The sequence below is a fragment of the Eretmochelys imbricata genome, chromosome 2, assembly GCF_965152235.1.
Source record: "Eretmochelys imbricata isolate rEreImb1 chromosome 2, rEreImb1.hap1, whole genome shotgun sequence".
Taxonomy (NCBI): domain Eukaryota; kingdom Metazoa; phylum Chordata; order Testudines; family Cheloniidae; genus Eretmochelys; species Eretmochelys imbricata.
In genome coordinates this window covers 3,112,507-3,132,815 of record NC_135573.1, presented here as the reverse complement: position 1 = coordinate 3,132,815, position 20,309 = coordinate 3,112,507, and the positions used below count along the sequence as shown (strand labels likewise).

General features: G+C 63.1%; 1 protein-coding gene across 3 annotated transcripts; it reads left to right on the top strand.

The window, feature by feature from the left end:
* The first annotated feature begins 191 nt into the window (after positions 1–191).
* On the top strand, positions 192–20,105 carry TONSL (tonsoku like, DNA repair protein). 3 transcript variants are annotated; one of them, XM_077809670.1, is made up of 26 exons: positions 192–249; positions 2,598–2,693; positions 5,729–5,871; positions 6,164–6,347; positions 6,894–7,023; positions 7,325–7,496; positions 7,658–7,772; positions 8,475–8,620; positions 8,913–9,065; positions 9,390–9,515; positions 10,209–10,395; positions 10,634–10,698; positions 10,917–11,006; positions 11,741–11,813; positions 11,905–12,068; positions 12,226–12,349; positions 12,678–13,420; positions 13,514–13,608; positions 13,966–14,119; positions 14,320–14,398; positions 14,959–15,260; positions 15,840–16,011; positions 16,475–16,647; positions 16,967–17,040; positions 18,325–18,458; positions 18,995–20,105. In XM_077809670.1, exons 1-26 carry the CDS (start codon positions 219–221, stop codon positions 19,186–19,188), a joined length of 4,119 nt encoding a protein of 1,372 aa, XP_077665796.1. In that variant the 5' UTR covers positions 192–218; the 3' UTR covers positions 19,189–20,105. The 3 variants fall into 3 exon arrangements, with proteins under 3 accessions (XP_077665796.1, XP_077665795.1, XP_077665797.1); XM_077809669.1 differs by having other exon boundaries at positions 13,963–14,119; XM_077809671.1 differs by lacking the exon at positions 18,995–20,105 and having other exon boundaries at positions 13,963–14,119; positions 16,475–16,634.
* The last annotated feature ends 204 nt before the right edge of the window (positions 20,106–20,309 follow it).

Here is a 20,309-nt window from a genome sequence, read left to right as displayed (position 1 = left end):
GGTGGATTTCCTTTGCAGCCTATCAGAAGAGGGGCTGGCCCTTTGGAGGGCGGGACTAGCGTGCTCAGTTTGTGATTGGCTCCGTTTCCTGGGTCGGCGGTGCCTGGTAGCCAATGAGAGGGCAGCCTTGGGGATCGGCGTCCAATGGGACCGGCGCGGGGGGCGGGCCCGGTACGAAGCCAAGGCGGCGGGACGGGAGCTGGCGGCGAAGCGGGGGGATGAGCGGGGAGCGGAGCCGGGAGATCCGCCGTGAGTGCGGGGGCGGGGGATCGGGCCGGGCCGGGATCTGGGGCGGTGGGTGGTATCGGTGGGGCGGGGATGAGTGGGGCTGGGGTACTTGGGGAGGGGGGATTGGAAGGGGTGGGGTGGGGTGGGGCAGGGGGGGATCGGGGTGTTTGGGGGGTAGGGGGTGAATGGGATGGGACAGGTGGGGATCTGAGGGGGTTGAGGTGGTGGGGATGTGTGGGGCTGGGGTACTTGGGGAGGGTGGATTGGAAAGGATGGGGTAGGGGGCTGGGGGGGTGAATGGCATGGGACAGGTGGGGATCTGAGGGGGTGGGGCGGAGGGATCGGAGGGGGGTGTGGTGGGGCAGTGGGTGGGGATGTGTGGGGCAGGGGGATGGGGAGTGAGTGGGCCGGGCGGGTGTGGATCTGAGGGGGTGGGGAGGTGGGTGGTATCGGTGGGGCGGGGATGTGTGGGGATGGGGTACTTGGGGAGGGGGGATTGGAAGGGGTGGGGTGGGCAGTGGGTGGGGAGGGGGAAATTGGGGTGTGTGGGGGGTGAATGGGATGGGACAGGTGGGGATCTGAGGGGGTTGAGGTGGTGGGGATGTGTGGGGCTGGGGCCTGGTGTGGAGTGAGTGGGCTGGGCCGGGTGTGCATCTGAGAGGGTGCGGCAGTGTGTGGTATCAGAGGGGTGTGTGGTGGGGATGTGTGGGGTTGGGGTGCTTGCAGCGGGGGAATCTGAGCTGTGGGGCAGTGGTGTGTGGGATGGGTGGCATGGGGGCGGGAGGCGGTAGGGGTGGTGGCTCGTGCAGGGAGGAATCGGGGTGTGTGGGGTGGGGGGAGATTGGAGGGGTGGGGAAGTTTGAGGCTGGGGTACTTGGGACAGGGGAATTGGAGCAGGGTGAGGTGGGGTTGTGTGAGCTGGGGCAGCGGGTGGGGCAGGAGAGAATGTGGGGAGAATATTTGGGGGTGGACTCATTGAGCTGGGCCCTTGGGCTGGGGATTGGAGCTGGGTGGGGAGTGGGATAGGGGAGGGTGTCAGGTATTTGGAGATGGGATCGTTGAGCTGGGCTCTTGGGCTGGGGCAATATTTTGGATGGTGGGATTTAGGGTTGGGGTCCATAGTTGCCTATGTAAGACAAAGCCCCTAATATCATAGAAGATCAGGGTTGGAAGGGACCTCAGGAGGTCATCTAGTCCAGCCCCCTGCTCAAAGCAGGACCAATCCCCAACTAAATCATCCCAGCCAGGACTTTGTCAAGCCTGACCTTAAAAACTTCTATGGATGGAGATTCCACCACCTCCCTAGGGAACTCATTCCAGTGTTTCACCACCCTCCTATGGAAAAAGTTTTTCCTAATATCCAACCTAAACCTCCCCCACTGCAACTTGAGACTATTACTCCTCATTCTGTCATCCATCCTCTTTGGAACCCCCTTTCAGGGAGTTGAAAGCAGCTATCAAATCCCCCCTCATTCTTCTCTTCTGCAGACTAAACAATCCCAGTTCCCTCAGACTCTCCTCATAAATCATGTGTTCCAGTCCCCTAATCATTTTTGTTGCCCTCCGCTGGACTCTTTCCAATTTTTCCACATCCTCCTTGTAGTGTGGGGTCCAAAACTGGACACAGTACTCCAGATGAGGCCTCACCAATGTCGAATAGAGGAGAACGATCACGTCCCTCAATCTGCTGGCAATGCCCCTACTTGCACATCCCAAAATGCCATTGGCCTTCTTGGCAACAAGGGCACACTGTTGACTCATATCCAGCTTCTCGTCCACTGTAACCCCTAGGTCCTGGATGGGGCAGTGAGTGGAACAGGCTGGGGGAGGGGTGGAGATGGGTGGTCTCCTAGGGTGGGGGGAGCCCTGGTGGGTTTGGGATTCTTGTGACTGGCACAGGGGTGTAGCTGGGACTGATGAGGGAGCCAGATGTGAGAGGGCAGGGCAGGGCCTAGGAGCGGGATCACAGGAGTTCACCCCCTGGGACTAGCCTGGGGGCCCTGCCCTTAGCTCTGGAGGGGTTGGCTGGGCCGGAGGGGGCCCCGGGCTCTGAGTGGGAAGGATGCACTGACAGAACCTGGGCTCAGCTCCTGGCCCTGACACCAACTTGCTGGGCTACCCTGGGCACGTCCTGTCCATCCTTCTCTGGGACTCAGCCCCCAGGGGCTGATGGTGCTTCCCCACCTGCAGGGAGTGCGCAGACAGGTTGGGGGTCGTAGGAAAACTTGTCCATGGTGATTTGCTGCCCTGTGCTGGGCGCTCCCTTGGTGCCTAGTTAGGTGGCCAGTGACTGCGCCAGAGGGATTTGGGGCTAACAGGCTGCAGGGGCGTGACTGGTCGCTGATGGTTTTTCTCCTGCTGCCCCACAGAGCTCCAGAAGGCGAAAGACAAGGCCCAGAGGAGTGGGAACCTGAAGGAGGAAGCTGTCATTTGTAACCAGCTTGGGGAGATCTTGGCTAGACATGGTGAGTGGGTCCCAGGGCCCTGCTCCTGGTGGGTGAGGGTGGCCGGCTCGCTCCTGTCTGTCTCTGGTGGCTGAGGCTGACTTTGTGGGAGATAGGGTCTGGAGAGCCCTTTGCCCGTGTAGGTTTTGGGGCCCTGCCTCTGCGCCGTGCCCCCCCCCCCCCCCCCCAGCCCCCCGAGTGCCGCATGCACAGGCCAGGGGTGAGATGGGATCTCTGCGCTAGGATCGGGGTCGGCCCCTCTCACACTGAAGCAGGTTGCTGGCCCGTCTGGTGCCCTGTCTAGCGCTGCCGGTGCGTGCTGCCGCAGGAGAAGGCGGAAAGGCGGGTGGTGTGGTGCAGCGTGGGCAGAGGGGATTCCGTCTGTCCCCCATGGGGAGCACAGTGTCCTGTAGCAGGATGTGCGATCGCCCCACTTCAGGGCCATCATTCCAAAGTTAGTCACTGTGAAGTTCTCTAGGCTCTGGTTATGTTTGTGGAGGCCGGGCGGAGGAGGGCGCCTGGTGCTGGGATGGCCCTTGGTTCCTGGGGAGTTAAGTCCAGAGGCTGGGACCAGCCCTGTGTCTGCCGCACAGCCGAACTTCCCCCTGCTGGTGGTGCCGGAGGAGCGGGGTTGGCGACCACGCTCTCCATCCTGGAGCTTTAGGCTCGTTTGGGTGCACTGGGCCCAGGTCAAGGAGCGCCTTGAAGATCAGGGCTGAGACGCTGAGCTGGGCTCTGTTGTCCGGGAAGCCAGCGGAGGACGGGCCTGAGGTGCTGGTGGAAGCCTGTGGCGCTGAGGAGATGCTGCAGCATTCTGTACTTGCTAGAGTTTCCTACGTGCTGAAGGCTTCGTGCCCAGGTGTGCCGCATTGCTGGAGCCCAGCGGAGAGTCAGTGTAAGGCCAGGAGGGGCAAGCACATTATCTCATCTGGACACCAGCACCTGCCCGCTGACCCCAACAACCGAAACAAGGCCAGTGCACCACAGGAGGCTAGGCTGGTATGGGCAGAGAACAGGAGGGGCCAAGCAGCACCATGGCCCATATAATCCTGGCAAGTGACCCACACCCTCCAGAAGAAGGTGAAAACCCCACAGTGTCCCTGCCATTGTGACTGGGGGTGGGTGGGGGGGAATTCCTTTCTGACCCACGTGTGGCGATCAGTCAGACCCGGAGCATGTGAGCGGCAGCAAGGCAGCCCAACCTTGTAGCACGAGACTCAAGGAGCTCTATTCGTTGGCTTAACGTGACAGTTAAGGGGCGACTGGATCAGTTGATAAGTACTTACATGGGGGGCACGTATTTAATACCAGGCTCTTCAGTCTCGCAGAGGAAGGTCTAATGGGATCCAGTGGCTGGGTGTTGAAGCTAGACACATTCAGCCTGGAAATAAGGTGCACGTTTTTGACAGTGAGGGTCATTAACCACTGGACCAATTCCCCAAGGGGTGTGCCGGATTCTCCACCACTGCTCTGCTCTGGGAATGACTTGGGGGCAGGGCTCTGGCCTGTGTTACACAGGGGGTCAGCCTGTATGGTCACACTGGTCCCTACTGGCCTTGGAATCTATGACGAGGAGAGAGCCCCAACACCCCTCCCCCCCACCCCCCGGAATACGTTGGGGGGTGGATAAAAATCCCTTGCTGTCCCCTGCAGATCACCAATGGAGACCCTGAAGCATGAGCATTAGGAACATAAGACAGAAACTGGAAGGATCCCCAGAGCTACCAAGCCCTGCCCCCGTCATCACAAACAGCCCCCTCATACAATCACACTCATAATTTTGCCCAGCTTGCTCTCAAACCTAACAAAGTTGTTTGTCCCCCACAACTCCTGGTGGGAGGTAGTTCCAGAACCTCCCTCCCCTTCACTGCCCACCTGAATTTATTCATAGCCATTTGTTCTCAGGCCAGCATTGTTGTTTAGCTTCCCTAGCTCTTCCCCCTCCCTGGGTTTACCTGCCCGGCGTGTTACCAGAGAGTAAGGAGATTCCCTCGCAGCCGCCTTTGTGCCACGCTAACCAAGCCAGGCTCTTCCAGTCGCCTCTCCTGAGCCAGGCTCTGCGTTCCTCTGAGAAGCCGAGTCGCTCTTCTCTGCCCCTTGCCCAGTATGAATTCACCTTTCGTGGCCATGAAATTGTACTCAGTATTCCAGATCCGCCCTTCCCAGTGCTTTGTACAGTGCCATGAACACTCCCCTCTCTCTACTGGAGAGACCTTGCCTGAGACAGCCTAGGATCGCATTTGCCTGATTCATGGCTGCCTCATATTGGTGGCTCCTAGTCACCCTGTGACCAACCCACACACCCAAGTCTCCTCTTCTGTCACCTCCGGCTGATGAGCCCCCAGCTTGGAGCAGAAATTCTTACGATTAGACCTTAAGTCCATGACCTTGTCCTTTGTACAATTAATTTCATCCCATTTCTTCTACTCCAGTCTTCAAGACCATCTAGATCTTCCCGTCTAATATTCTGATCCTCCTCCAGAATGACCATCCCTCCTGACTTCATATCATCAGCCAATTCCATTCGCCTGCTTCTGCTTTTTGTACCATGGTCATTAATAAAAATCCAGACTAAAATTGGGCCCAAGACTGATCCTTGAGGAGCTCCACTTGGAGCCTCGCAGTCTGATCATTCTCCTTTCAGCACAATCCGTTGCCTTTTCCCCTGAAGCTAGTTCCCTTCACCTTCCAGTCCTTGGGCTGAGCCCCATCTTCTCTAATTAAACTAATTTCTCATGTGGCACCGTGTCTAACACTTTCCTGCCATCCACGTGTATTAGATCTGCTGGGTTTCCCATAGCTAGAAAATCAGAGGTGACGAGGGTCATCTGCTCTCACATCCCCAATGCTGAGTACACTTCAGATCGGAGCATCGGAGCCCTGAGAGCACACTTGCATCCCCAATGCTGAGTACACTTCAAATTGGCTCTCATCCGGGGCCAGGGTTAGTGTGTCTCCGGTTAGTGCCGTGGCTAATGAAGCAGGTGCTGCCTCTCCCACCTTGGGCAGCAGGTTCGCTTCCCCCTCACCCCGCCTCCTTTCTCTGCTCCCGGCAGGGCGCTATCGGGAAGCGCTGGAGGAGCACCGGCAGGAGCTGCGGCTCCTGGAGAGCGTGGAGGACGTTCTTGGCTGTGCCGTGGCCCACCGGAAGATTGGGGAACGCCTGGCCGAGCTGGAGAACTATGAAGCTGCACTGAAGGTAGGAGGGTGGGGAGCTGATCGGCCGCGGGGATCGGGACTCTCCAGGGAATGGGGATGAAAGCTGATTCCCCGGAGTTCAGCCCCCCTGAAGACTGCAGTGTGGGGGTGGTGAGGGTGCAGCGGGGCAGGGATGAGGGGGGAGAATAGCTGCAGAGGTTTAAAGGGGAACACTGGGGCACGTGGTGGTAACCTCTGAGCTGTCAGCCCCGGAGAGCCCAGTTCAGAGCCAGCCTGGATCCCCAGGGCTTGGGGGTCTCCGCTGAAACCCGCTCACAGTCCTGCCCCCTCAGCACCAGCGCCAGCACCTGGAGCTGGCCCGCACCCTGTCTGACCACACCGAGCAGCAGAGGGCCTGGGCCACCATAGGCCGCACCTACATGTTCGTGGCTGAGAGCGGCCAGGCGGGCGAGGCGCTGCGGGAGGCGGAGCAGGCCTTCATGAAGAGCCTGGCCATCCTGGAGGAGAAGCTGGAAGGTGAGGGCCTGGTGGGCGTGCGGGGCTGGGAGCTGCGGGGCACAGAGCTGGGGCAGGGGCGTGCGGAAGGGCTGCCAGCTGGTGATTGGAGCGGCCACGGGAGGAAATGCCAGTTGGGTTCCCCTGTGACAGCCTGGCTGGGCAATCCCAGTACCCACACTTCACCCATTGTCCCCGCACCAGAGCTGGGATCCTCCCGGTCCCTGAGCTCCATCTCCTCCCTGAGGCACAAAGGGACAGAGCCTTGTGGGATATACAGGGGCACTTAGGGGACTTCCAGCCCTATCTGACCTCTACGCCAGGGGTCAGGCAGGACTGCGCCCTAGTCTGTCCTGGCGCTCCCACCCCTTCCCTTGGGAGATGATTCCCCCGGCGGATCCAGTCAGCCACAGGACTATGTTTCCTGGCATTCAGCCTGGCTCTTTGTGGCAATCGTGCTGTTCCTGGCCCCCTGGGCCCTGGAGCTCCTGCCTGGCAGATCTGGGTGGGTGAGGAGCAGGGACGTCCGGAGCCAGCTGGGTAACGGGCTGGCTCTGGGTGTCCCAGGGACGGTGCCGCAGCGGGAGCTGAGCGAGATGAGGGCCCGGCTTTACCTCAACCTGGGCTTGGTCTATGACAGCATGAAGGACCAGGCCAAGTGCAATTGCTACATCAAGAAGAGCATCTTCATTTCGGAGTAAGGCCCTGGCCCCTTTCTCGGGGGCGGGGGGGAGGAAGGAAGAGGAGAGGTCTCTGCAGCCCCACCGAAGGCCCCTTTCCCGGGGCATGCTGGGAGGCCCCTTTCCTGGGGAAAGAGCTTGCACGTTTCCCCAGGATTCAGCCCAAAGCCCTGGCCCACCCTCCGTTCCTGCGTGTGGCTGTTGGATGAGGGGGAGCCCGCTGGTTGCTGGGGCTAAGGGGTGTGGCGGGCCGGGTATGTGTGTATGGGGGGGCGTGACCCCGAGTCGTCCCTGGCCATGACCCCGCCCTCCCTCCAGGCAGACTCGCCTCTTCGAAGACCTGTACAGGGCCTACTTCAACCTGGGCAACATCCACCTGCGGGAGGGGCAGTACTCCAAGGCCATGCGCTGCCTGGAGCGGGCGCGGGACTGCGCCCACACCATGAAGGAGGGGTGCATGGAGAGCGAGTGCTGCACCAGCATCGCCCAGGTGAGTGTCACCAGCTGCTGGGAGGCAAAGGGGCCGCTCCCCCCCCCCCCCCACACCAGCGGGGGGTCCACTTTCTCCTGGGGTGGCTGTGAGCAATTGTACCTCCCTGGGGGCTCATCTGCCCTCCCCTTCTCTGAGCCTGGTGCCCCGGTGCCTTGCAGGTGCTCCTCAGCCTGGGGGACTTTGAGGCCGCCAGGCGCTCGCTGAAGAAGGCCTACGTGCTGGGCTCGCAGCAGCCCCAGCAGCGCGAGAGCATCCGCAGGAGCCTGCGATATGGTGAGCGCGCCAGAGCCGAGCTCCCTGAAACACGGAGCTCAGGGCCGGGCTGCAGGGATTGGGTGGGGGGGGATCCAGTCTCTGCAGCCGGCCTGGGGGGATCCCCTGGGGGAGGCTGGGGTGTCTGCTCCCCAGGGCTCAGCACTGAACTTTGCGAGACTGACTAGGGCAGGGAGCCCTGTGGCTCTGGGGGCTCAGCCCCAGAGGAGATTCTCGTCTGGACCACCTGGCTGTCAGTACCTGGCCCGGCCCAGCCCCTTCCCCTCCAAATCCCCTTCTGTGGCTTGTGGCCCATGGAGCAGTGCCCCCAGCACCAACCCCCTCCCCACAGGCACGCTCAAGGAGAGGACTCGCAGCTGTTGGGGTGCAGGGTTCAAGGCTGGCACAGGCTCTTCCTCCCAGGGGGTGGCCTTCAGGGCTCCTGGTAAGTCCCTGACGTGGCCCCCCCATGTCACCACGGGGCACCTGCTTTCTGTGACTGAACCCAGAGCCAGCCCAGGTGGGTCTGGGAAGGAAGCTCAGCAGCTGCCCAGAGGATGGCCGGTGTCCCGTAAGCCTGCGGGCTGGGTTGGGTGAGGGGGACCTTGCGGATCCCCTGCCTGCCCTGCACCCCTAGGGGACGAGAGCTGCTGGGAGGCCTGCCCAGGCCTGGCGTCCTGAGCCCCCGGCACATGCTGCTCACGCTGCCGGCCTCTCTTGCAGCCCTGACGGTGAGCCGTCTGCAGGAGGCCCTGGAGGAGGCCGCGCCCGGCGACCTGCAGGCAGCCCTGGGCCTGTGCGAGCAGCTGGGGGACCTGTTCTCCAAGCACGGGGACTATCGCCGGGCTGTGGAGTTCTATGAAAGGCAGGTGAGTCAGGGGCTGCTCGGGCAGGGGGCAGGACAAGCTTGCCCCTGGGCTGTGGGGCCTGTGCCGGCGGGCATCCTGCATGGATAAGGGGCTCCCCCTTCCTCCTAGCCACTTCCGGGGTGCTGGTCTGGAGAGGGGCCATGCCAGCCACTCTAGATTCACGCACGGGGTGTGGGGTGTACGAGCCAGGGGAGTGAGCCCTGGGGCAGGGCGGGCTGGCCCTGGGCAAGGTTGGCTGTGTGGCTGGGCACCCCTGGGCAGAGCGCACAAGAGACCGTGTCTCTCCGGGCAGCTGCGTTACGCCGAGACCCTGCGGAGGCCTGAGCAGGAGCTGGCTGTGATCCACGTCTCCCTGGCTGCCACCTACGGGGACCTGAAGGAGCATGGCCGGGCCGTGCAGCACTACCAGGCGGAGCTGGTGCTGCGGCGTGGGAACCCGCTGGAGGTGAGAGGGGCAGCCTGGACTGTGCCCGGAGCCCTCAGTCCATGGAGACAGACCCCCACCCAGGGGGAGGCCAGGTCGTGCTGGGCCCGGGTCCCCATTGGTATGTTAGGGGAAGCTTGGCTAGCAGGCAGAGCCTGGCTAGGGCCCCACGGAGCGGGGCAGGCAGAGGGGCCAGGATGTCACCTTTACCTGCCCCTGCTGGCGATGGCGGGTGGGCACACTGCCAGCGGAGCTCAGCCTCTGGCGGGCAAGGGAGGAGCCGGGGGGCTGGACTGGTGCCGGCGGGCTGAGCCCAGCCCCTGACCCGTTGTCCCTGCGCCCCAGGAGGGGAAGACCTGGCTGAACATCGCCCTGGCCAGGGAGGAGGCCGGCGAAGGCTATGAGGCGCTGGAGTCCTGCTTCCGGAGTGCACTGCAGTGTGCGGAGCGGGCCGGGGAGCCCAGGCTGCAGGTGACAGGGGGGAGGGCTCTGAGCTGCTCCCCAGCGCGGACTCCGGTGCTTGCCTGCAGCTGGCAGCGCCCCTCTCAAGGTCCTGCGAGCCGGGGAGTGAGCTGGGAATGGAACCCAGGAGTGCTGCCTCCCAGTCCCCTGTCCTAACCACTGGACCTCACTGCTGGGGCCTGCTGCTGAATGTGTCACTTTCCAGCCCCCTCCCCACACCCGACATGCAGCCCCTCCTGGCTGCCCCCGCTCCTCTCTGGCACGTGCCCAGGAAGACTCCATTTAGCCCGCCTACCAGGGGACGCGGCTTCTCGCTTCGCCCGGGAGCCCAGGCTGTACCCAGCTGTACTCAGCATTGCAGAAGCCCTGGGGGGGGGCAGTGGAGGGAAGGACGTGGGGTGCTGGGGCCCTGAGCTGAAATGCGGCCAGTGCAGCTGGGACTAGACTCGTGGGGAGCCCCACCTAGCCAGCGTCCCCCCAGCCTCACCTATAGCCCTGCCTGCTGGGCTGGGCCAGGGCTGGGGGGGTCTGGGAGCTGCCCCGACAGCCGGTGCCTCATCCCCACTCACCGCAGCGCCCCCACCTGGGCCGGGCCAGGGCTCGGGGACCCGGGAGCGTCCCACTCCCAGCCAGAGCTCCTGCCTCCTCCCCTGGCCCCCCTTCTGGGGCAGGGTGATCAGCCCATCTCCCTTTGTCCCCCAGCGGCAAATCCTGCGGCACCTTCACCCCATTCAGCAGAAATGGGGGTGCCCCGAGGCCCCCGACACGCTGGCCAGGCTGCAGAGCCTGTGCTGCTCGCAGGGCTGGAGCGCAGCCGGGGACAGTGACGAGGAGGAGCTGGAGAGCAGCGAGCCCCTGGAGGAGAGCGACCTGGAGCTGTCTGAGAGCGGTGAGTGGGCGGGGGAGGGGAGAGGGGGCAGGGGGATTCCTGGGGACCCTGGAGTCGAGTCCTGGCAAGTGAGCGGGGTGGGAATGTGGTGGGCGGGGCTGTAGCCCCGTATGTGCCTTGCCTGGCATGTGGGGCCCCATGTCTGCAGGGTGGGGGGCTGTATTGTAGCCGGCTCCCCCGGCTCCGGCCCTTCCCCCGCCCAGCACAGCGGTACCTCACCCGGGCCTGTGTGTTCCAGATGGGGAGGAAGAAGACCTGGACGGCTACAACAAGAGCGTGCCCGGCCGGCGCAGGATCACCAAGGTGAGGCCGGGGCCTGGGCGCAGCGTTCTCACCCCGGGAGACTAATCGGGGGCCAGGCTGAGACCCTGCAGGGCTCATCCCGGGCAAGGGCTGGATTGCGGGTGGGGGCGGGGCTGCGTGGAGGTTGGCGATGATGGGGATCTGATATGGGGATCTGATCTGGGGCCCCCTGGGCAGTTCTGATCCTGGTGCTTCCCTCACCCCCCATGCCCCTTCAGTGGAACCGGCGGAATGACCGAGGCGAGACCCCGCTGCACCGAGCTTGCATCGATGGGAACCTGCGCCGGGTCCAGTTCTTCCTGGAGCAGGTAGGAGACAGTCCCCGGCTCTCAGGCACCGGCCCCAGGAGGCCCCTTCCCTGTCGCCCCGCAGCTTCTGGGGTGGTGCGGGTGGCTGGGGAGTTGGCTGGCCCTGCAGAGCCCCTTCATCAGAACATAAGAACAGCCATACTGGGGCAGACCCAAGGTCCATCTAGCCCAGGATCCTGTCCTCTGACAGTGGCCAGTGCCAGGTGCCCCAGAGGGAATGAACAGAATCATCAAGTGATCCATCCCCTGTCGCCCGTTCCCAGCTTCTGGCAAACAGAGGCTCGGGACACTATCCCTGCCCATCCTGGCTAATAGCCATTGATGGACCTACCCTCCATGAATCTATCTAGCTCCCTTTTGAACCCCGTTATAGTCTTGGCCTTCTCAACATTCTCTGGCAAGGAGTTCCACAGGTTGACAGTGTGTTGCGTGAAAAAATACTTTCTTGTTTTAAACCTGCTACCTATTAATTTCATTTGGTGACCCCTTGTTCTTGTGTTATGAGAAGGAGTAAATAACACTTTCTTCTTTCCTTTCTCCACACCAGCAGTGGGCACGTTTTAGCAAGGGCTGAAGGGATCCCGCTGGCGATGGAAGCGCTGGGATTGGTGGGTGGTCCCGGGGGGTGGGCAGGTGCATTGGGGGGAAGAGGTTTCACAGCTCTCCCCATCAGGACTTCCGGCCTCAGTGTAACCCCCATGCCTGTTTTCATGTCTCTTCCTTCCTGGTGCCAGGGTCACCCTCTGAACCCGCGGGATTACTGCGGCTGGACCCCCCTGCATGAGGCCTGCAACCATGGGCACCTGGGTGAGTGAGGGGGGGCAGTGAAGTCTGGGGCAGGGAGCCAGAGGGGCCATGTCACCGCTGCCTGGCACTAACTGCTGGCTCCTGTGCCCAGAGATCGTCCGGCTGCTGCTGGAGCGTGGCGCCTCCATCGATGACCCCGGGGGGCCGGGCTGTGAGGGGATCACCCCCCTGCACGACGCCCTCAACTGCGGCCACTTCGAGGTGGCGGAGCTGCTGCTCCAGAGGGGTGCGTCGGCGGTGCTGAGGAACGCCAAGGTGAGGGCAGGGGCTGGGCTGGGCTGGGCGCACCCCGCCTAGCTGCAGGGTATATGTGTGGGGGCAGTGCCCTGGCTTCTGGGGCCAGGCTGGCAGCAGTGTCGCCCTGAGGCCCTGCCTGCAGTGGTGCCCATGGCCTATGTCTCGCCCCGTGCAGGGCCTGAGCCCGCTGGGCACCCTCCAGGAGTGGGTGAGGATGTACGGCAAGGACCTGGACCAGGAGACACGCCGGCGCTGCCGAGCCATGGAGCGGCTGCTCAGGGAGGCCGTGGCAGGGCGAGGTGAGGCCAGACTGGTCGGGGAGTGAAGCTGAGGGGCGTCTCCAAGGGGCAGCATTGGGTGGGCCCCGGCCCCGGCTTGCTCTTTCATTTTCACCGGGTGCCCTGGCTTCTCTGCTGAGCCCTCAGTGCAGCTCCCAGACCCACTGGCAGGGGGTGGGCTGGAGTCCCCTGCCCCTGTCCTGGGGAGCGCGTCTAGCCTGGTACCAGGGGCTGCCTTTCCCCCTCCCTGTCTCCCCGCTGTGCTCTGCAGCCCCTTGCTCTCGGGGTGTTTGGCCCTGGATCTGGGGGCCATGGGCCCAGCTCATGGGGTCTCTTGTCGCCCCCACAGCACCTGATGCAGCCCCGCCCCCCCGGGACATTCTGCACAGCCAGCTGTTTGATGCTGAGCTCTCGGAGCCTCTAACGCTGCGCCCCTCTGCTCCGGCCCCACAGCCCCGGAGCGGGGGCCCCTCCAAGGAGCCCCCTGCGCCCTGCGGGCTCCCCAGTCAGCATGGTGGGAAGGGGTCAGAGCGCAGGGCCGAGCAGGACGACTGCATGACCCCACTCCGGCCCGTCAAGAAGAGGCAGCGGCTCCTGGGCCAGAGGGAGGATTGCCGGACACCGGGGTTCCTGGTGCAGGAGGAGCCTGAGCTGCCCACCCGTGGTGGTGGCCAGGCGGAGTATGAAGCAGCCATCCGTAGCGTGGGCAGTGCCCAGTCCTGCCTGGGCACAGAGCCGGTGCCATCCGAGACCCCTGCGAGGCCGGCCCTGATCCCAGCAGACGAGTACGTGGGGGACGACTGGCTGGAGGATGACCTGAGGGCGAGCCGCGAGCCCCGCAAGAGGAGCCGCTGGGGCCAGGGGGAGTCGGGCTCGGACTCTGGAGACGCCACAGGGCCCGAGAGCGACGGCGGGGCCCCCCCCCAAAGGAGGAGGGCCCGGCAGAGCCGCCTCACCCAGATTGTGGACAGAACAGTGCTGGGCCGATCCCGCGGAGGCTGCGCCCTGGGGGGCCCAGAGACCGCCGCCACCCTGAGGCCCACGGACAGCAGCCGAGCCAATGGCCTGAGAGGCAGTGGAGAGGCCCCGCAGGTGAGGCGCCCGGGGTGTCGGGCTCACAGTGAGGAGGGCGTGGGGTACCCTTGGGGTGTCCTGTGTGCCTTGACTCCACCCTCCTGTCCCCAGCTCCCTTCGCTGTCTGCAGCCCCCGCTCGGCCGCCCCCCATTCGAGTGCGTGTCCGGGTCCAGGACAACGTCTTCCTTATCCCCGTGCCCCACAGGTGAGAGCCGGCTCGTGGCCTTCGTCCCGGTGTGGCCCAGTGCCCCTGGACCTCCACCCCAGGCCTCCTGGGCAGGGGGGCGGGTGGAGTCCTGCCCCCTGCAGGTCAAGTGTGAAGCAGCATTAGCAGCACCCTCCAAGGGTCTGGCTCCTAGGCAGCTGCTGGGGCCCATCCCCCTGGGCGAGGGGTTGGCCAAGGGGGTCAGGTGCTCGGGGTAACACCGCTCTGAGTAGGACGTGATCCCCCTCACAGCCACTGGGGAGCGGGGCGGGGGGTGCCTGCGGGGCCTAGTTCCGGCTGAGGACCGGTGGCCTGTAGGGGACGCTCCGCCTCAGCCCCTCCCGTCCCTTGCAGCAGCAGCGAGAGCCGCCCGGTGGCGTGGCTGGCAGAGCAGGCGGCCCAGCGCCATTACCAGACGTGTGGCCTGCTGCCGCAGCTCACCCTCAAGAAGGAGGGGGCTCTGCTGGCGCCCCAGGACCTCATCGTGGACGTGCTGCAGAGCAACGAGGAGGTGAGTGGGGGGCGTCCGAGCCAGCGTGGGCACCTCCTGGGTCGAGCCCACGTAGCTCCCCCGCAGGCCGCCGAGGGGGTCGTAGTGGGGCCCGTCACCGTGGCGTCTGGGCCCCGGCTGCTTGGTGCAGAGGACTGGGAGTCTGGACGCCTGGGTTCAGTGCCCATCCTGTGCCAATTGGACTCTCCTCTCCCTTGCAGGTGTTTGCAGAGGTGCAGTCCTGGGACCTGCCCCCGCTCGCCGACCGGTACAGGAAGGCCTGTCGCAGCCTGGCCGTGGGTAAGAGGCTGCCTTGGGGACCTTGCTGGCCCTGCTCTGGGTGGGCGCTGGAACCATCGGGCACAGAGGGATCCAGGTCTTGCTGGGTTTTGTAGGGCCCTGGGGCGGTTAGAGCACCCCCTTCCCCCTGTGTGTGGGATTACATTCTGGGGGGTAGAGTGGGAAGGACAGTCCTGGGGTCAGGGCGCCAGCCCGGGATTGGGACCCTGCAACAGCCTCCCTGTGGGGTCTTGGGCAAGTCCCTCAGTCTCTGGGCCTCTGGCTCTGGCTGTGGAAGGGGGTTGGAGGCAGATCTCCAGCCCCACGGCCGTGCGACGTGCCAGAGAAAGGCTAGTTCAGAACCTACTGAAGGGCACTCGGTGCTCTTGAGTCCCGGGGAGCTGGGCTTGGCCCGAGGGGCCATCAGTCATGGCCGACTCCTGTGCAGCGCTGGGGGCGTTCTCCCCCTGGCTGTGGCTCCAGCCTCCAGTGTCAGGGACCCTCAGCAGCAGTTCGGGTCCTCCGGTGCCCCAGTGGGCCTGGGGCGACCTGCCCTCACCTGCCCTGTCTCCGCGTTGCAGGCGAGCACCGGCTGCTGCTGAAGATCATGGAGCTGCAGGAGTCAGGCCCCTCGTTCAGCGCCTGCGGCCTCTCGCTGCGCCAGCCCCACCTCGCCCCACTCCTGCGTGCCCTCAAGCTGCAGACCTCCATCCGGCAGCTGCGGCTGGCTGGGAACGGCCTGGCCGATGGCCTGGCCGCTGAGCTGCTGGCCACGCTGGGCACTATGCCTAGCCTGACCCTCCTCGATCTGTCAGCCAACCAGCTTGGGGCCGAGGGGCTCCGCACGCTGGCAGCAGGGCTGCCCACCCAGACGGCCTTTCAGGTAGGGCTGGGAGCATGTCCAGCATCCTCTCCCCCCGCCCCAAGACTGGGCAGGGAGCGCGTGGTGCATCCAGCCCAGGTGTGGAAGAGGCCCTGGCCTCACGCCTGAGCCCTAGAGCCACAAGCAGGGGCTGGGGACCCCCAAGCTTCCCTCCCTGAGCTCCAGGGTGAGCCCTCCCAGGCTATGGCTGTTGTGCCCCAGCTGAGTTGGCACAAAGGGCCCCCAATGACCCCTGCCAGGTCCAGAGCTGGCTCTGCCCCAGGGCTGCCCTGATCAGTACCAGGTGCTGCTCTCGTCCTGCAGGCCCTGGATCTAGGGAAGGGGAAACTGCGTCCCTCCTGCTGCCGGGGAGTCTGCCCCTAGGGCCCTGCTGGCGAGGCACTGGGGTCACTTAGGAAAGGAGGCCCACGTGGGGGGCTCTGCTCCCACTGTCTCTTCTCCCCCTGTGCCCCTCATCATCAGGTTGGTGCAGCCCCCTGCCCGTCTGATGGCACTGGGTGTGCAGGGCAGACCCCAGAGGGTTGGGGGTGACCCCCCTGTCCACCCAGCAGCGCTGACTCCTGCCCCCCATCCTGCCAGAGCCTGGAAGAGTTGGATCTCAGCCTGAACCCCCTGGGAGATGACAGCTCCCAGGCGCTGGCCTGCCTGGTTCAGGCCTGCCCCGTCCTGACCACGCTCCGACTAAAAGCCTGCGGCTTCACTGGGGCTTTCCTGCAGCACCACCGCCTCCTGCTGGCCAATGGTCTGAAAGGTATGTGTCCCCCTGAGCAGGGAAGGGCACTGGCCACGTGGCAGAGATCATTGCTAGCCTCCTTGTGCACGATTGCAGAGGCATCTCTAGGCTAGGGACCCCTATGAGTCCCCAGAGGGACCGGGGGGAGGGTGAACAGCTCTCAGCTCGGGGGTCGAGTACGGTTCTGCTCATGGAGAGAGTCCTGATCACTGTCCAGTCCCAGCCCAGCTCTGCTGATGCCCCTCAGTCCTGCCCCATAGCTCCCCGCGATCCAGCCCTGGGCTCCCCCACCTCTGCCAACGCCCCTCAGCCCTGCCCCACGGCTCCCTGCTCTGCTGTTCTCTCCCAGTCCTGGTCTGTCTGGTACATAAGTTTTGCGTTACGCAGCTGCGGACAGGGTCTCAGGTGAGCTCCCCAACTCCCTTCCCTTGCTCCCGCGGCTGCAGGCTCGCTGTTAGCTCGCTGTCTCTCCCTGGCCCAGGCGCTGTGCACCTGAAGACCCTCGCGGTGTCCCACAATGCCCTGGGCTCCACTGGCCTGGAGCTGCTGCTCAGGAGCCTGCCCTGCGCCACCCTTAGCCAGCTGGAGATCAACTCAGTGGCTGCCCGGCTGGAGGAGCCTCTCATGGATCCAGTGGTCAGGTACCTGATGCAGGTAATGGCCCCACACGGGGTGCAGGGGCAGCTCGGGGGGAATCCTGCTGTAACCCTTTACTGGCTCCAGGAATTGCAGGAGTATTGCTCGTGGTAAGAACATGGCTCCGGCCACTGACCTCAGCCCCTGCGCTGCAAAGAGACAAGGTCCTTCCTCGGGAGCGTGACCATCCAGTGCTCCTGGTTCTGCTTCTCCCAGGTTCTCTGGGGAATCTCAGGTGTTCAGCGGCTCCGGGCCCTTGCTTGAAAGAAGGGTTTCGCCCCTGCCCTGTTCAGCTGGGGTGTGGCTTTGGGATCAGTTCCCCTCTGTTCCCTTCCAGGAGGGATGTGCTCTCACCCACCTGACTGTGTCTGGGAACCACCTGAGTGACGAGGCTGTCGAGGAGCTGGCCAGGTAAAGGGCAGTGCTGGAGTCTCTGGGCCTGGGGGTTTGGTGGGGGGGTGGGGTATGGGTGTGCTGCTGACTGTGAGGGGCTGTGATGTGGAGCTGAACTGGGAGCCTGAACTTCATCCTGCCGGGTCCTACCTGGAAGTGACCCCCCAGATCTCCTCCTGCCGGGCCCATCCCTTGGTGATGGGGGCCAAGAGTGGGCGGGGCTGCTGTATAGTAATGCTTTGTTCGATGTCTAGTTGGCAGCCGGTATCAAGTGGAGTGCCCCAGAGCTCAGTCCTGGGGCCGGTTGTGTTCAACATTTTCATTAATGATCTGGAGGATGGCATGGATTGCACCCTCAGCAAGTTCACAGATGACTCTAAACTGGGAGGAGTGGTAGATACGCTGGAGGGCAGGGATAGGATACAGAGGGACCTAGACAAATTAGAGGATTGGGCCAAAAGAAATCTGATGAGGTTCCACAAGGACAAGTTCAGAGTCCTGCACTTAGGATGGAAGAATCCCATGCACCGCTACAGACTAGGGACCGAATGGCTCAACAGCAGTTCTGCAGAAAAGGACCTAGGGGTGACAGTGGACGAGAAGCTGTATATGAGTCAGCAGTGTGCCCTTGTTGCCAAGAAGGCTAACGGAATATTGGGCTGCATTAGTAGGAGCATTGCCAGCAGATCAAAGGACGTGATTATTCCCCTCTATTCGGCACTGGTGAGGCCACATCTGGAGTACTGTGTCCAGTTCTGGGCCCCCCACTACAGAAGGGATGTGGACAAATTGGAGAGTCCAGTGGAGGGCAACGAAAATGATCAGGGGACTGGAACACATGACTTATGAGGAGAGACTGAGGGAACTGGGATTGTTTAGTCTGCAGAAGAGAAGAGTGGGGGGATTTGATAGTAGCCTTCAACTACGTGAAGGGGGGTTCCCAAGAGGATGGAGCTCGGCTGTTCTCAGTGGTGGCAGATGACAGAACAAGAAGAAATGGTCTCAAGTTGCAGTGGGGGAGGTTTAGGTTGGATATTAGGAAAAACTTTTTCACTAGGAGGGTGGTGAAGCACTGGAATGGGTTACCTAGGGAGGTGGTGGAATCTCCATCCTTAGAGGCTTTTAAGGTCAGGCTTGACAAAGCCTTGGCTAGGATGATTTAGTTGGGGTTGGTCCTGCTTTGAGCAGGGGTTTAGACTAGATGACCTCCTGAGGTCTCTTCCAACCCTGATATTCTAAGATTGTGGGTGGGAAGAGTGAGGCCGGGGGCTGTTTGACTCAATTCTTCCCTGTTGGTTCCAGGTGCCTCCTGGTGTGTCCACCTTTAGTCTCACTGGATTTGTCTGCAAACCCCGGGATCACCATTGTGGGCTTGCGGATGCTGCTATCAGCCCTGGGGGAGAGGAACCAGGGGCTCCGCTCCCTCAGCCTGGCAGGTGAGGGTGAAAAGGGCTTGGAGATCCCCAGGTCACTGGGGTGGGTCTAGTGAAGGGTCCTGCTTCCCAGTCCCTGGCCCTAAGAGAAGTGCTGGGGCAGGGGGAGAAATGCAGTCCCTGCTGGGCCTGTCATGAGACTGACCCTGGGCAGGGGGCTGCGAGCACCAGGACTGGGGTGGGGTGGAGTTAGCTCTAGAGCCAGCCTAGGTCACAACTGCCACATCTCCCTGCCTACCTGGGGGATTCCCAGAGCGCCCAGCAGCCGGGGAGTGACCTGGCTGAGCCCTGGGGGATGGCAAAGCCACCCGCTGGTGTGGCCCAGGTACTCCTCTCCTGGTGGTGCGCAGAGGGGAGCAGGTCAGACAGACGCAGCAGCTGAGCTGGGGGGGTCCAGGACTGGAATAGCTGGGGGCTGCAGCTGATAAAGGGCATGGGCAGAGCTCAGGAAGGGACCACGGGGATCACCTAGCCTGACATCCCTTTCCCTGGGTCCCGCATTCCCTACGCTGGCACAATGGCCTCTTCCCTTCCTGCAGGCTGCAGCGTGCGAGGCCCACTGGACAGCACCACGTGGGCCCGGGTCTCTGCCAAGGTGCGCGAGTTGCGACTCTGCAGCCAGCAGCTGAGCAGGAGCGACCAGCGGGGCGTGGGCGAGTCCTGGCGTGGCCCCGCGGGCACCTCTCTGTGTGCAGTCACTCGGCACCACAAGCTGTTCTGCAAGAGCGTGTGACGGGACCTGCTGCCTACTGCTGTATAGATCCCTCAGGGCCTGCTTGACTCCTTCCTCAGCCGTCCCTGGAACTGCAGAGCTAGGGGGCATTCTGGAGGTCGGTCCTCCTGGGAGGCAGTGGCCATTGGCAGAGGGGGGGTCTGGCGGTAGGAGGAAGCAAGCATTGGCTGGCCTATGCCAGCAGCTGTTCTGCACTCAGCCCTGGCCCATGGGGAGAGGGTGCAGGGCCCTGGCTGCTGGCGCTTATCCTGCCATCTCCAGGTGCTTGGGGCCCTTTAGCTTTGCCCCGCCTGGCACCTCTGCAAGGTGAGAAGGGAGTGTTGGTACCATCTTATCCAAAGGAGGCAGGATGCCAGACACTGCGATCAGTGGAACTCCCTCCAGAACCGTCCACGCCCTGGGGATTGCTCAGCTCTGGATCGACAGCCTCTGCTGTGGCCAAAGGAGGCAGCGAGTTACCTGGCCCGCACTGCTCACAGAGCGATGGTGGGAATTCCTAGTGTGCTGCTTGAGAGATCACTTACAGTCCCAGCACCCCCATACCTGGGGGTGGCTTGTGTTTTCTTGGCACAGCAACTGCCCTGGAGCAAGTTCTGAAGGTCACTGAGGCCCTGGGGCAGAAGGGCCTCCCCCCTCCATTGCCCTGGGAGCCTGACTCAGAGTGGGGGGGGGGGGGGGGGGTATTTTATTTGTCCTATAATAATCTTTCTGTAATCCAGTCCTGCAGGGGGAGGTATTCACATCCTCCCCAGGCTGTAGGGGTTCTAGCCCTACCCTTCCAGTGGCCACTTGGGCTAGTTCAGACATTACAGGTTATTTATTGACTGTCGGGTGCTTTTCCTGGGAGCACAAGGCTGGCTGCTCGTGGCCCCAGGGGCATCAGTTAACCATGGTAAATAAAGTGCTGCATTCCACCAGCTCTGGCCTTGGCTGCTCTTCTCACAACTCTCCCCACAAGCTGTCCCACAGACGTGGTTGTGGCTCTCCCCCCCTCCACAAGGCCAGCTGCTTTATCTACTGCCAGAGCAGCACCATGTGAGGCTGGCCAGGGTTCTCCCTCTCCCTGCAGACAGGAAAGGAGAACAGGAGCCAGCCCTGCCTCTGCCCAGCTTAGTGCCTGG